The following is a 15,915-nucleotide window of genomic DNA, read 5'->3' as shown; positions in this document are numbered from 1 at the left end:
GGACTAGCATTGTGGCACAGCAAATTAGCCCACTGCCTGTAATGCCAGCATTCCATATGGGTGCTCTACTTCCAGTCCACCTCCCTGTTAATTCACCTGGAAAGGCAGAGGAGGATGGCCCAAGTACTTGGGCTCCTGCTACCTATGTGGGAGACCCGGATGGAGTTCCAGGCTCCTGGCTTCAGCCTGGCCCAACCCTGGTCATTGTGGCTCTTTGAGTTGTGATCCAGCAGATGGAAGGTCTGTATGTCTGTCTCTCTCCCTCCTTCTCTTTCAAGTAAATAAATAAGTCTTTAGAAAAATAGTAGTAGAATCTGAATAGTGATACTTTTACTTCTTCCATTTCACTCTGGATGCCTTTCCCCCCTCTTCCCCTAATTGACCTCACTGGTACCTTCAGTACAATGTTGAATAGAAGTGATGGGGGCCGGTGCCGTGGCTCACTAGGCTAATCATCCGCCTTGCGGCGCTGGCACACCGGGTTCTAGTCCCAGTCGGGGCACCGGATTCTGTCCCGGTTGCCCCTCTTCCAGGCCAGCTCTCTGCTGTGGCCCGGGAGTGCAGTGGAGGATGGCCCAAGTGCTTGGGCCCTGCACCCCATGGGAGACCAGGAGAAGCACCTGGCTCCTGCCATTGGATCAGTGTGGTGCGCCGGCCGCAGCACGCCAGCCGCGGCGGCCATTGGAGGGCGAACCAACGGCAAAGGAAGACCTTTCTCTCTGTCTCTCTCTCTCACTGTCCACTCTGCCTGTAAAAAAAAAAAAAAAAGTGATGGGAATGTATATCCCTATCTTGGTATGTATCTTAGGGGAAGGGAATTGGTCTTTGATCATAAAGTATAGTCTTACCTGTAGGATTTCTATAAATTCTCTTTATCAGACTGAGAAAATTTTCTTATATTCCTGGCTTGTTGAGTGTTTTCATCATGAAAGAGTGTTGAGTTTTACCAGATTATCTTTCTGGGTCCATTGAGGTGATCATGTCTTTTTTTTTCCCTTTACTAAAATGGCATATTATATTAATTCATTTTCGTATGTTGTACCCCTCTTGAATTCCCAAGATAAATCCTACATGGTCTTGGTGTATAACCCTTTTTATGAGTTACTAGGTTGGTTTCATGGTATTTTGTTGAGGATTTTTACATTTATCTAAATAAAATATATTGATAGTTTTCTTATGATGCCTTTGTCTAATTTTGGTGTAAAGGTTTCTTAGAATGAGTTGGGTAGCATTTCATTCTCTTCTAATTTTGAATAGTTTATGGAGTATTGATGTTAATTCTTTTTTTAAAGATTTATTTATTTACTTATTTGAGAGGGAGAGTTACAGACAGAGAGAAAGGTCTTCCATCCACTGGTTCACTCACCAAATGGCTGCAATGTCCAGAGTTGGGCTGATCAGGAGCCAGGAGCTTCTTCCAGGTCTCCCACGTGAGTGCAGGGACCCAAACACTTGAGCCATCTTTCACTGCTCTCCCAGGCCATAGCAGAGTGCTGGATCAAAAGAGGAACAGCCAGGACTTGAACCAGCACCCATATGGGATGCTGGCACCACTTGTGGCGGCTTTACCTGCTATGCCACAGCGCCAGCCCCGATGTTAATTCTTTAAATGTTCCGTAGAATTTGCCAGTAAAGCCATCTGTTCTTAGAGTTTTCTTTGTGGGAAATATTTTCATTACTAACTCAAACTCTACTTCTTATAGAGCTATTCTGATTTTTCTGTTTCTTCTGGAGTTAGTCAAAGCTTGCACATTTTATCTAGGTTATTTAATTTGTTAGCATAAAATTATTCATCATATTCCCTTATAATCCTTTTTTTTTTTTTTTTTTTTGACAGGCAGAGTGGATAGTGAGAGAGAGAGACGCAGAGAGAAAGGTCTTCCTTTGCCGTTGGTTCACCCTCCAATGGCCGCCGCTGCAGCCGGCGCACCGCGCTGATCCTGGCAGGAGCCAGGAGCCAGGTGCTTTTCCTGGTCTCCCATGGGGTGCAGGGCCCAAGCACCTGGGCCATCCTCCACTGCACTCCCTGGCCATAGCAGAGAGCTGGCCTGGAAGAGGGGCAACCGGGACAGAATCCGGCGCCCCAACCGGGACTAGAACCCGGTGTGCCGGCGCCGCAAGGTGGAGGATTAGCCTACTGAGCCACGGCGCCGGCTCCTTTTTTTACTTCTGTAAGGTTGTTACTAATATTCTCGATTTCCTGGTTATAATAATTTGAGCCCCTCTCTACTTCTCCCTTACTTGCCTTTAGTTTGTTTTTATAATTTTGTTAGGCTATCTAAAGATGTTTCAATGTTTTTGATTTTTTTTATATTTTCAAGGAACCAACTTTTGATTTTGTTTATTTTTCTCTGTTTTTTTTTTCCATTCTCTATCATTTTCTTTTTTAAAAATTTATTTATTTGAAAGTTAGACTTACAGAGAGAGATGAAGAGAGAGAGACAGATAGAGACAGAGAGAGGAAGATATCTTCTATTTACTGGTTCACTCCCCCAATGGCTGCAGTGGCCAGCTCTGGGACAGGCTAAACCCAGGAGCTAGGAACTTCATCTAGGTCTCCCGAATGGGTTCAGGGGCCCAAACACTTAGGCTAGCATCTGCTGCTTTTCTGAGGCACATTAGCAAGGAGCTGGATCAGAAGTGGAGCAGCTGGGATACAAACCAGCACCTATGCGGAATGCAGGTGCCTCAGGAGGCGGCTTTACCCTCTATGCCACACTGCCAGCCCCTCTCTATCTTTCTACTCGCACACAGCCTTACGATTAGCCAGAGGTGAGAGTTTAGGCTTTTTTCTGTTCTTTGTTTTCTTCCTCAGCATGTATACAGTTATGAGTGTGCATAAAGCAGTATGCATGTACATAGCCTGCTAAGTTCCCAGGAAAATATCGGGTTTTCAAACACCCTGCCTTTCCTCTTCACCTTTCACTAGCCTCCTGTTTGGCCCTGTCATTTATCCACTGCTTCACATCCATGTGTTTTAACATGTGCTGCTTCTTATTTTCAACAAACACACTCTGTGGAAAAAGGCTTTTCCTACTGAATGAGCTCTGAGGGCAAATAAAGGCAGCTTGTGAAGAATGTCTTCCCAAGAAGCACAAGACAGATCACATAATGACAGTTCTGTGGGAATGGGGCTTTGAAGGATTTCCAAACCCATTCTTTTCCCTCCAGGGACTACTAGGTCCTGGTTTTCACCATGATTACTGGATGCTGGTTTTTAAGGCCACCATGAAGCTGGGTGGGGGAAGGTGGATGGGAATAGGACAATTTAAAATGTCACAGAGCTCAGTATTTTAACTGAAATTCAGCCATTTTCCTAAATAAATACTACTGAAGCTATTGGTTAATTTCCAAATTTCTGAAACAAATTGAGTCTGATGATTTTTGCCAGCATTCTTGTGGCTTTTAAGGAGGAGAACATTTTGGAAGTCCTTACTCTGCCATTCTCACTATGCCCCCTCTCCTTTTATGGCTTCTCTTACAACTGAATAATAGAGTAAGAACTACATTTGAGATCAAACACTGCCAGATATGGCAAAGAATTGAAATACTTAATATGTAAATATATTAGAAAGGTACTAAAACACAAAAATGAGCAATGAATATGAAAACATTAGTCACAGAATAGAATAGAAAATACAGATTGATATAGTTTACACTCAGTTATTATGTATTTTATGGAGAACTACAAGAGAGGAGTTTGAAGGTTCCAAACACAAAGAAATGATAAATATATAAGAAGAGGGAAATGCTAATTAAACAGGTTTGATAATTACATATTGTATACATCTGTTGGATTATAACACTATGCCCCGTAAATATGTACAATTACTATATATAAATTAAAAAGAAGAAAAACAAGGTTCAGCCTTAAAGAAATTAAAACAATGAGATACCATCTTCACTATCAGCAACGATGATTATTATTATAGTTATCTATATTGGCACAGGTACAGTGAAATAGACATTCAAACACTATTGTCCAGAAATATAAATTGGTACAGTCATTCTGGAGTATAATTTGGTGACAATATCAAGTCTTGAAAAAAATAATACCCTTTAGGGGCCAGGTTGTGTGGTATAGAAGGTTAAGCATCTACCTATGATTGCCAGCATCCCACATGGGCACTGGTTTGAGTCCTTGCTGCTCCACTTCCTGTCCAGCTCCCTGCTAATGGCCTGGGAAAAGTAGCATAAGATGGCCCAAGTTCTTAGGCCCCTGTACCCATGTGGGAGACCTGGAGGAAACTCTGGCTCTTGGCTTTGGCCTGGCCCAGCCCTGGCTGTTGCAGCCATCTGGGGAGTGAACCAGCATGTGCAAAATCTTTCTCTGTCTCTGTCTCTCTGTCTCTCTCTGTAACTCTGCCTTTCAAATAAATAATAAATCTTTTTTTAAAAATAATACCCTTTGGTCAGATGATTTCATTTCTATATATCTGTCCTGAGAAAATAGTAAAATGCTTGGATGAAGATTTATATACAAATAAATCCTTTGCATTGTGATATAATAAAAATTGAAATCAACCTAACAGCCACAATAGAAGAATGGTTGAATTATATTCAACTTAGATTTTTTAATAGCCATTAAAATACTGTTTTAGAAGAATAATAGCATGGTAAATTTACAATAATTACTCAAAAGTAAGGATTTATTATACAGTTTGATACAAATTTTACATGAGAAAAAGCAAAGAAAATGCAGAAAAATAAATCAACTTGTTAACAGTGTTGATCTCTAGGTAGGTAGGATACAGGAGGTTTTATTTTCTTCTTCACACCTTACTATACTTTCCAAATTCTATACATTAAAGATTTATTACCTTTGTAATAAGTGATGTGACAATGTTATATAAAAGTAATGATCTGACATTTGTATACAAGAAAGGTTAGAAGAAGCAGAAAATGGGGTCAGCTCTGTGGCTCAGCGGGTTAAGGCTGTGACCTGCAGTGCTGGCATCCCATATGGGCGCTGGTTTGAAGTCCTAGCTGCTCCACTTCTGATCCAGCTCCCTGCTAATGTGCCTAGAAAGCAGTGGAAGATGGCCCAAGTCTTTGGGCCCCTGTACCCAAAGTGGGAGACCTGGAAGAATTCCTGGTTCCTGGCTTTGGCCTGGCGCAGTCTGGCTGTTGCAGCAATTTGGAGAGTGAACCAGCAGATGGAGGATCTCTCTCTGTCTCTCTCTCTCTCTCTTTGTCTCTGTCTCTCCTCTTTCTGCAACTCTGCCTTTCAAATAAATAAATAAATCTTTAAAAAGTCAGAGTTACAAAGAGAGAGATCTTCCATTTGCTGATTCACTTCCCAAATGGCCACAACGGCCAGGACTGGGCCAGGTTGAAGCCAGGAGCTGCATCTAGTTCTCCCACGTGGATGGCAGGGGCTGAAACACTTGGGCCATCCTCTGTGACTTTTCCCAGGCCATTAGCAGGAAGCTGGATTGGAAGTAGAACATCCAGGACTCAAACTGGCGCCCGCCCGTATGGGTTGCTGGTGCTGCAGGCAGCACCTTTACCTGGTACACCACAGTGCTGGCCCCTCAATAGTTCTTGTTAGTTAAAACCTATTGTGTTTGAAGAAGGAATGTAATTATTAACTGAGCAATGTTTATATTTTTGTATCTTTTCTATGAATTTTAGGCTATGAACATTTTGACTTCAGTGTTACTTCTGTATGCAAAAGAAGAAGAAGCTTTTTGGCTTCTGGTTGCTGTATGTGAACGAATGTTGCCTGATTATTTCAATCGTCGAATCATTGGTAAAAAATAGCAAATGCATATATATATATATATGCATATATATATACGTATGTGCACGTGTGCACACACACGTATATGTTCACAGACATATTTCTTTTCTAAACAATTTAATCTCATCTATCCAAATACCAATCAGAATTAATTAGGTTGTGAAATATACAAGATACAATGTCAAAATATCAAAATACTCAATTCTAAATAATAAGAAACAATTTGTACTGAATTTATGGTTGGCAAGAATGTTGCTTTTTTGAAAATTTGAAATCACTTTTTAAATTTTTATTTATTTTATTTGAAAGGTAGACACAGAGACAGACAAATGGAAATCTCCGTTGCTGTTTCACTCTCCAAATGCCTACAACAGCCAGGAGTGGGCCAGCAACAAAGCCAGCAGCCCAAAACTCAATTTAGGCTTCCCACATGGGTGACCTGGATGGAATTTCAGACTAGCTTCAGCCTGGACCAGCTTAGCTGTTGTGGCCATCTGGGGAGTGAATCAGCGGGGTACAAGATTTTCTCTCTCTCTCTCTCTCTCTCTCTTGCTCTCTCCCTCTCTCACTCTGTGTGTATGTCCCTCTCTGTCACTCTGCCTTTCAAATAAATAAGTCTTTTTTTAAACACTTAGGAATGTTCTATCCATTGTAGCCTTATAAGCTTTCAGCATTGTGGCTAGGTCATTGACTATACTGTCTTTCCTTAAAGTTATTCATGTGTTTATCTTAAGTTCTAATCGATATTAAATTCTTTGAAGATGAGATCATTTTGTTAATTGGTATATCTTCTGTGGTACCTAGTATAGGTCTCTGCATATAATAATAAATACTCCAAATGAATTTGAATTGCATTTCTCAAGTGCTTCTTGATGTGTGACTATACTAGCAGATGAAAAATAGAAATTACATGAAATGTATAAAAGGCACTAAAAGAATCCATAATTAAGGAAAAGGGATGAGATAGATCAGCATGCTGACAAAGGTAGAAAGATATTGAAAAAAAATCCCTTTGAAAGCTAATCATTATAAAAGCTGTTTTGGTATTTTCCAGGTGCCTTGGTAGATCAAGCAGTCTTTGAAGAACTCATTAGGGACCACCTTCCTCAACTGACAGAACACATGAACGATATGGCATTCTTTTCCTCAGTTTCTCTTTCATGGTTCCTCACACTTTTTATTAGTGTTCTGCCTATTGAAAGTGCAGTAAATGTGGTGGACTGTTTCTTCTATGATGGAATAAAGGCCATTTTACAACTGGGATTGGCAATCCTTGACTATAATTTAGACAGACTACTGGCATGCAAAGATGATGCTGAAGCCGTGACAGCTTTAAACAGGTATTGTAAGAACCACAGCGTTTAAACCTGGGGTCTGAGAGTTTACGCTGTTGAGTCCCTTATTTTACAGATGAGGAAACTGAGCCCTAGAAACTTAAATTTTTCCCAGGGTCACAAAGCTAGTTCAATGAAAGAACTAAGCCTCAATCCCTACCCTCTGTCTCCAAATAGAATATAACAAAAGTAATCACTTTGAAGTGAACCATTAGATTACTTAAACTTTTACACTAATACTGTTGGTTCAGTATGCTATGACTTTCATGGTCCCAGTTTAAGCTTAAGTGTCTCTCTGTGTAAAAGTAATTTAAGGGAAGAAAGGGTAGTTGATAATGCTAAATATCAAGGAGGGGAAATTTTTCTGGTTTCCATATGGTTTCAGTTGAATAGGTTGAATTTTATTTCCTAGTGACTTTTGTACCAATGCTATTTTGTATTGATGTACATATGTGTGTTTTGTGTGTATATGTGTTGCACACATATTTGATATGTTAAATGAGTGAATATTTGAATGAACAGCTGTTATAATACTGCATTAAATCCTATTATGTACAGAATATAATATAACTGCCTCACTCTGACATTCAGAACCCTGTGATATAGCCAAAATGTATCTTTCTTCATTTAGTTCCCATGTCATGCCTCTGCATACCCTCTCTCCCACTTGTACTGATCTGTGTGGTGTTCATTGTGTATTCTATGAGTCTATTTGCTTCCTTCACGTTTGTGCTCTTCCCGCTCCCCCCGCCACCAGTGACTTCTTCACCACTCCATTCTCTCCATCAGAATTCTCCTCAATCCCAGCCATCTTCAAATTCTTCTTCATAAGACCTTCTGGTGTCTTCTCGGTAGAAGTTAATCTCTGAATAACTAGGGAGAAAGTAGCTGTCATTTTGCTCTGCTTTAATAGTTTTAATTGTACTAATTCATATATTGCTATCACTTTTGGATAGGTTCTTTGACAGTGTCACTAATAAGGATAGCCCATTGCCTTCAAGTGTTCAGCAGGGTTCAAATGTGACTGATGAGAAAAGCAGTCAAACTAGAGTGGATATTACAGATTTGATTAGAGAGTCCAATGAGGTAAGATTTTTTTATCATAAATTTACATAGCATGTTTAAAATGATCAGTAGCACATTTATAGCTCTAGTGGTATATTAAGAATAAAACGCAACTAAAGATACAATTTAGAATCCAATTTCACTTTAAAAAAATGAGTTCTGTGACCTATTCCCAGACTGTATTTTCCTCTGTCTCCATTTGCTTTTCATTAAATGAAACTGAATTTATTTGCTTTCACAAATGATAACCCTTTTAATTATCTATCACTGTATAAAAAGATGAAAAATAATGTCTTTTTAGTGGCTAAGATTTTTTTCAGTGCTCTTGTGCTTAGTCTAGACACATAGTAGACGGGATTCTCTCCAGTGAATATATACAGCAGTTGAAACGTGGGCAGTGAAAATCTGCAAAATCACTGAGCAAGTCAGAAAAATAGCTAGAAATAGAACCAAGGCCTCAGAATTGAGTCTGATGCAATTCAATTGTAAGAGGAGAAGTGGATGTTTATTATGAATGAATATTCACTGAAATCATGTTTCTTGCAGAAATATGGTAATGTTCGTTATGAAGATATACATAGCATGCGCTGTCGAAACAGACTGTATGTAATTCAGACACTGGAGGAAACAACAAAGCAGAATGTAGTGAGTATCTACGCAGTGGAGGAAAACCGGTTGAAGAAATACTTTTTTTCTTTAACTTCCTTTAAAAATTATAATTCTGTGTAAGTAAAATGAAAAGGACTAAACCTTTGACCTAGATTTTTTTTAAGGATTTGTATATTTGAAAGGGAGAGTTCCAGAGAGAGGGAAAGAGATCTTCCATCTGCTGATTTACTTCCCAAATGGCCATGATGGTCAAGGCTGGGCCAAGCTGAAGCCAAGAGCCAGGAACTCCATCCACGTCTTCTACCTGGGTGACAGGGGCCGAAGTACTTGAGCCATCTTCTGCTGCCTTACCGAGTACTTTAGCCATGAGCTAGATTGGAAGCAAACAATCCAGGACTTGAACTGACACCCATATGCAGGTGGCGGCTTAACCCAGGACACCACACTGTGGGCCCCATGAGCTAAATTCTTGCCAAGGTTTAGCTTATTAAAAAATTTTTGAGAGGAAATTAGTTATTTTCTTGTGATTGAATTATGCTACTTTTTGTGTCGTTTGACCTTAAACATCACCACAGCTCAATATTGATTGCTGTGATGTAGGCATTTAAGCATAACATATGTGTGATGTATTGTACCCATAAGAGCCACTGATCTACATAGTAGTCAGTGTGGCTAATAAATATTATTATCCTTCAAAGGTAATGTGAGAAGAGTAAAAATAGTGTTAAGTACTTGCCTTTTTAATATTTGGGTGGCTTCCTAAGAAGTTCTTAATTGCCTCTAATGAATGGGTAATAAGGTTTCTGGTCAGAAAGGGGGAAGATTTAATTTGCTGTTTATATCCTTTTGTACTGTTTGAGCTTTAATCATGAGCATGTGTTGGTTTTGTACACCTACTTGCTTAAAGGCCAAGTCCTCAGAAATACACATCTGGGATGATTAACACTGCTGCAGATTCCAGGTTTAGATTTCTATTAACTATTTCAGTGATGTTGCTATAAAATAGTTAACATAGAGCCCTCTTGTTTTAATTTTATATATTTAAAAAATGAAGTAATATATATTCATTGTATGCTCAAGCAATACAGAATTGTTAAAAGTAAAGGCTCACTATCCCAGGAGTGACCATTCTAAAATGATTTGGCATATATCGTTCCATATCTTTTTTCCATATATTGGCACACATAAATGTGCAGATACATGTGTAAAGGGGAGCATGTAGTTGTTAAGATGAGGTCATACCAGTCGCTTTGTTCTGAAACTTTTTCCACTCAAAAATACAGTGATTGCATATCAGTATATACAAATATCTACCTCACTTTTATGTACTCAATACTTCACTGTAGTATGGATATATTCTAATTTATTTAGCTGTTCCACTGATGTGGAACTTAATACATATCCTTTGTTGTGCTCTTACAAATAATACTTTATGTATCTTGTGTATGTGTTCTTTATAAGATATAAGATACACTCCTGGAAGTGGGAGCTGGAATAAAGGGTATTTCCATGTAAATATGACAAGTCCTGCCAAAATATCCTCAGAAAGATTTGTCTCAAACATAATCCCACCAAAAGTGTGTAAGAATGCCCTTTTCCCAGAAAATGGCCTAAGTACTTGGGCCCTTGCCACCCATGTGGCAGACCAGGATAGAGTTCCTGGTTCCTAGTTTCAGCCTGGTGCAGGTCTGGCTGCTATGACCATTTGGGGAGTGAACCAGCAGATGGAAGATCTATTTTCTCTCTCTTTATCCCTCTCTCTTCTTCTTTTCCTTTTTTAGAAAGCTTTTATTTAATAAATTTAAATTTCATAGGTCCTCTCCATCTCTTTCTCCCTCTCTTCTCTCTCTCGCTCTTACTCTCTCAATTGCTCTGCCTGACAAATAAATAAATAAATCTTAAAATGTTTAAATCTTTAATACACCTAGAGTATATTTTTTGTTTATGGCACAAGATAGGACTCGAATGTTATTTTTCCCACCTGCAATCACGTATTGTCTGAAAGCCAATTATTGAATAGTCCTATGCTATATTCTTGTATACATACATGGGCTTTATTTCTAGACTTTATTTTTTATTTTTGGTACTAAAACAATACCATATTGTTTTGATTACTGTGGCCTTGTACTCCATTTTAAAATCTGATAAGGCTTTTAAAGTTCCTTTTTGATATCCATTTTAATTATCCACTTTTTAAATGTCCCTCACTAAGCATTTATAGTAGATTATGTAGATCTTACTCATTTCTTGTTGGGCTTACTCTTCTCTGGTGTATTTTATAATAATTTTTCTGCTAATATGAGTGAGATTTTTTTCCTTTACATTTTCTAATTGTTTATTTCGGTGTATGTACAAGGTATTGATTTAAATATGTTGCTATTTTAAGTGGCCATGTTACTGTCATTAATTATAATATTTTTCAGTTGGCTTTTTCAGATTTTTCTGAATGTTCAAGCATGCCAGTTGTAGTCTTAGAATTTTGACCCTTCCTGATAATTAGGCCTCTTTTCTTTTTTGTACATAACTGCTTTGAGTAGGATTTTCGGAGATGTATTGAATAATCTCAGTAGTAACAGATTTTCTTATCTTATTCCTGAATTTAATAGGAATGCTTCTAGTACTTTATTGCTATCTTTGAAGGATGCCTTGTATCAAGTTAATTAAGAATGTTTTATTTAGTTTAAAAGTTAAGAGGTTTAGGACATTTCTTTTAAAATAAAAATTGAGGTGCATGTGTTGTAGTGAAGTGGGTTAAGCCAATGCGTGGGATGACCATATCCCATATAAGAGTAGTAATTTCAGTCTTGGCTACTCTGCTTCTGATCCACCTTCCTGCTAATGCAGCCTGAGAGGTAGCAGATGGTGGATCAAGTTCTCAGGCCCCTACCATTATGTGGGAGATCTGGGTGGCCTGGCCCAGCCCTGGCTGACTTTTTCATGCCTTAAATTTGTAATTTTTGTACTTTACTAATATACTAAATTTTTTAAGGAATTCATAATATCAGGCTTCCAATGAGTTCTTTTTTGTTAGATTTATTTTTTTATTTATTTGAAAGGCAGAGCCATAGGAAGAGGAAAAGAGAGAGAGAGAGAGAGAGAGAGAGAGGTCTTAATCCACTGTTTCACTCTTTCACTCTTTCACTCCCCCAGATGGCTGCAACAGCCAGAGCTGGGAAGCTGGGAGTCAGGAGATTCATCTAGGTGTCTCACTTGGGTGCAGGACTTCAAGTACTTGGGCCATCTTCCACTGCTTTCCCAGGTGCATTAGCAGGGAGCTGGATTGGAAGTGGAGCAACCAGATCTGGAATAGATACCCATTTAAGATGCCGGCATCGCAGGTGGAGGCTTAACCTGGTGTGCCACAACTCTGGCCCCTTTGCTGAATTCTTGAAAAGAATTCTATTTGGTTATGATATGTCATTCTTTTTGCATTCTGCTTTGATATTTTGCTAAATAGTTTTAGCTAGGTTCTTTGTGTCTATGTTAAAGTAACATTAGTGTAAAGTTTTCTTTGTGTGTGTGTGCTAACCATAGAGTGAAATTTATAAAAAGTAAGTTTTCTAAGTTCTGGAATAGTCTATAGATTACATAGAAATTACCCATTACCTGAACATTTGAGAAAACAAGTCTATAAAACCATGAGGGTCTGCAGTCACTTTTTTAGTTGTGTTTATTCAAATTGTCTTTCTTGACCAAGTTAATTTTTGTCATGTATATTTTCATATTAAATTATCTGTCTAGATTATCAAGTATATTGGTTCAAATCTTCCAGAATTCATTCAGCAGATATTTAATGGTACCTACAATGTGCTGGGCACCTTTAGTGAGCTCTGTATATGTGCTTATATTATCCTTTCCTTCTCAGTGATATTTAATAGTGATTTATTCTATCATACTTGCCAGAAATCTGTCTACTTTATTCATTTTTTATTTGTTGCTTTGGGGTTTTTGATTAACATAATGCTTGTACATTTTTATGAGGCACTGTGCAATATTTCACACGTATTTATGGTAGAAGCCAGTCAAACCAGAGAACCAACCTTTTTACTTCCCTAACTTTTCTTTGTGTTTGGAGCCTACCAGCTCCACTTTTCCAGCCTTTTTAAGTTTTTAAAAAGATTTATTGGCCGGCGCCGCGGCTCAATAGGCTAATCCTCCACCTAGCGGTGCCAGCACACCAGGTTCTAGTCCTGGTCGGGGCGCCGGATTCTTTCCCGGTTGCCCCTCTTCCAGGCCAGCTCTCTGCTGTGGCCCGGGAGTGCAGGATGGCCCAAGTGCTTGGGCCCTGCACCCCATGGGAGACCAGGAGAAGCACCTGGGTCCTGCCTTCGGATCAGCGCGGTGCGCCGGCTGCAGCGTGCCAGCCGTGGCGGCCATTGGAGGGTGAACCAACGGCAAAAGGAAGACCTTTCTCTGTCTCTCTCTCTCTCTCTCACTATCCACTCTGCCTGTCAAAAAAAAATTATTTATTTATTTGAAATAGTTATATCATTGGAGGCAGATTTACCTACTATGCCACAATGCTGGCCTCTCTCTTCTGGTTCTTTTCACAGCATATAATACATTGTTTTAAACTATAGTCACCTCAAAGTGCTGTAGAACACTAGGACTTACTCCTTCTATCTGATCATTTGGTACCTGTTACCCAGCCTCCCTCTATCTCTTCCCTCACCCTTTGCACCCTCTAGTAATCACTATTCTAAGTTCAATTTGACTGCATATATGACAGTGACCATGCATTTAAATAACTCTTCAATTTATTCATTGAGTCTGCTGGTTTTTTTTTAAAGTTCTATCTCATTCTAGCATTTATCTTTAATCTTGCTTTTAAATTTCTTAACTACTATAATGATTGTACCATTAGTGCTTATTCTTAATGGAGTAACATAAAATTACTTATTTTGTAAGCTGATTATTTGGAACATTTTTTTTGGCGTAGAGAGGGAGTGTACATCTCCTGATGCCTTTGAAGTGTTTAATGACAACCTTGCAACACAATTTGACAGATTGCTCGTGCAGCAAGAGAGGAATATATGGAATGAGACTTGGAATACTATTGCTTATATTTATAGACATTAAGCAGCTGTCCTTCAGCAATAATTTCTGGTTATGAAGAGATGAATGTCAAAGTACATATCAGAGTAGAATTGAACTGTGGTCTAGGCACAGCTTTTTAAAAGGGTAATTGAGGTGCACTTAACTTTATTGCTCCTTTAAAAAATTAAAAGAAAAATGTGTTCTGCTGGCAGGGGAGATTCTTGAGTGGATTCAAAGAGTATTTCTGTACTGAAGTGTTAAATTCTAAATTGTTTTTAATCTTTTTTAAGTTGCGTGTTGTGTCACAAGATGTGAAGTTGAGCCTTCATGAATTGGATGAACTTTATGTCATCTTTAAGGTACTGTTGTTCTTCTTTAAATAAAATGTAATCCACCATTATATTCCTAAAGTTGTACCTATGAAAAAACTCATTCATTAAATAAAAACTTTAAAAAAATAAATAAAATGTAATGCTCTTTAACCAGAATTTTATCACAACTACTCTTAATAATTTCATATTTATTATGTCATGTTGAAATGAAAGAAAATTGTACCTTTCCTGACTTACTGACTTTCCTTTTTTAATTTGTGTTTAATAGAAAGAACTGTTTTTATCTTGTTATTGGCGTTTGAGTTGTCCAGCATTGAAGCACCATGACCCCAGTCTGCCTTATTTGGAGCAGTATCAGATTGACTGCCAGCAATTCAGAGTATTGTATCACTTGTTGAGTCCTTGGGCTCATTCTGCAAACAGAGACTCGCTGGCGTTATGGACATTCCGATTGTTGGATGAAAACTCTGACTGCCTTATAAACTTCAAAGAATTCTCCTCTGTAATTGGTAGGATGATGTCCAAATTTTTTTAAGCAAAAAATAAAGGTGCCCCTAGAAATATTTAGTACTGCCTATTATTGTCAATTTAGCCAGATTCTGTCACTCTGAGCTATGTGGGTTCCAGCTTCAGTACTAACTGGACCCTTTTCTGTGTTAATTGCTAAATCTAATTATGTTCATCTCAGTTTGCTACAGTCCTCTCAGAAGAACAAGCTATTAGATGTAGATGTTTTAAATGGTTAATTTGAAGGAAAAGAATGTCTGAATTTTCCTGTACTCATGTGCAGAAAGCTACGAAAACTTTTCTCCTCAATAAAAACCCAACCATACAGCCCAGAAAAGCAATAGAAAAATATCCAGCAAGCATGTTGTACCTGTGGTTAGTCAGTGCTTCACCCATAGATATTGTTCCTTTGCTTTTCCAGACACTCCAGCATGCTTTCTTATCAGACACTGCCCCTGAAGAGCAGTTCTCCCCTCAAATAGGGCAGGAGACCTCATTCCAAAGAAAAAGGAAATCTGAGGTTGAGGGAAAGGAGACAGGCAGGACAGCATTTTATCCCTGTGATAAATTGTGTTTTGCTTATACACTTAAAGATGAGAATCTAGCTGACCAAGTGGTTGGTTAACTGTTAGCCTAAGTAGAAGAAGCTAATATCCGTGTCTTAACTAATCTTTGCTGCTGGAATTGATTGCCTATTCTTCGGGTACCTGATTGTTTGCAATTGAATTTTATTGGACAGACATAATGTACAATGGAAGTTTTACTGAGAAGCTTAAACTGCTTTTTAAGCTGCACATTCCTCCAGGTAAGCATTTAACAGTGTTTAATGATATACAACAAGGCTTGGTTCCATTTTAACGAGTACAATTGCAGATATGATTGTAACAAACAGTGTGATTTTCTTTTTTAAAAGATTTATATATTTATTTGAAAGTCAGCGTTATAGAGGAGGAGAGGCAGAGAGAGAGGGAGAGATCCTCCATTCGGTGGTTCACTCCCCAAATGGCTGCAACAGCTGGGGCTGGGCTAGGCTGAAGCCAGGAGACAGGATCATCATCCAGGTCTCCCACATGGGTGCAGGACCTAAAAGACTTGGGCCATCTTTGCTGCTTTTCCAGGCACACCAGCAGGGAGCTAGATCAGAAGTGCAGCAGCCAGAACTTGAACCGGCGCCCACTTGGGATGCTGATGCTGCAGGTAGTGGCTTTACCCAATATGCCACAGCACCAGCCCCGAATGTAATTTTCAATATGATATGAAGTCATTGTTTCATTGTGGCCCTCAGGTC

General features: G+C 38.8%; 1 protein-coding gene across 1 annotated transcript in view; it reads left to right on the top strand.

Moving 5' to 3' along the window:
• TBC1D8B (TBC1 domain family member 8B) overlaps positions 1 to 15,915 on the top strand; it is an 86,059-nt gene that overhangs the window by 55,571 nt on the left and 14,573 nt on the right. The window contains exons 11-17 of the mRNA XM_002720152.6: positions 5,635 to 5,752; positions 6,798 to 7,083; positions 8,034 to 8,163; positions 8,689 to 8,787; positions 14,079 to 14,147; positions 14,389 to 14,629; positions 15,367 to 15,432. Of these exons, the coding sequence (XP_002720198.3) occupies positions 5,635 to 5,752; positions 6,798 to 7,083; positions 8,034 to 8,163; positions 8,689 to 8,787; positions 14,079 to 14,147; positions 14,389 to 14,629; positions 15,367 to 15,432 (1,009 nt within the window). The remainder of the gene's footprint in view (positions 1 to 5,634; positions 5,753 to 6,797; positions 7,084 to 8,033; positions 8,164 to 8,688; positions 8,788 to 14,078; positions 14,148 to 14,388; positions 14,630 to 15,366; positions 15,433 to 15,915) is intronic.

Source organism: Oryctolagus cuniculus, chromosome X (genome assembly GCF_051225735.1).
Source record: "Oryctolagus cuniculus isolate XC-2025 breed Fujian yellow rabbit chromosome X, ASM5122573v1, whole genome shotgun sequence".
Taxonomy (NCBI): domain Eukaryota; kingdom Metazoa; phylum Chordata; class Mammalia; order Lagomorpha; family Leporidae; genus Oryctolagus; species Oryctolagus cuniculus.
The sequence above is the reverse complement of the archived record's forward strand: the minus strand, read 5'-3'. Positions and strand labels throughout refer to the sequence as shown.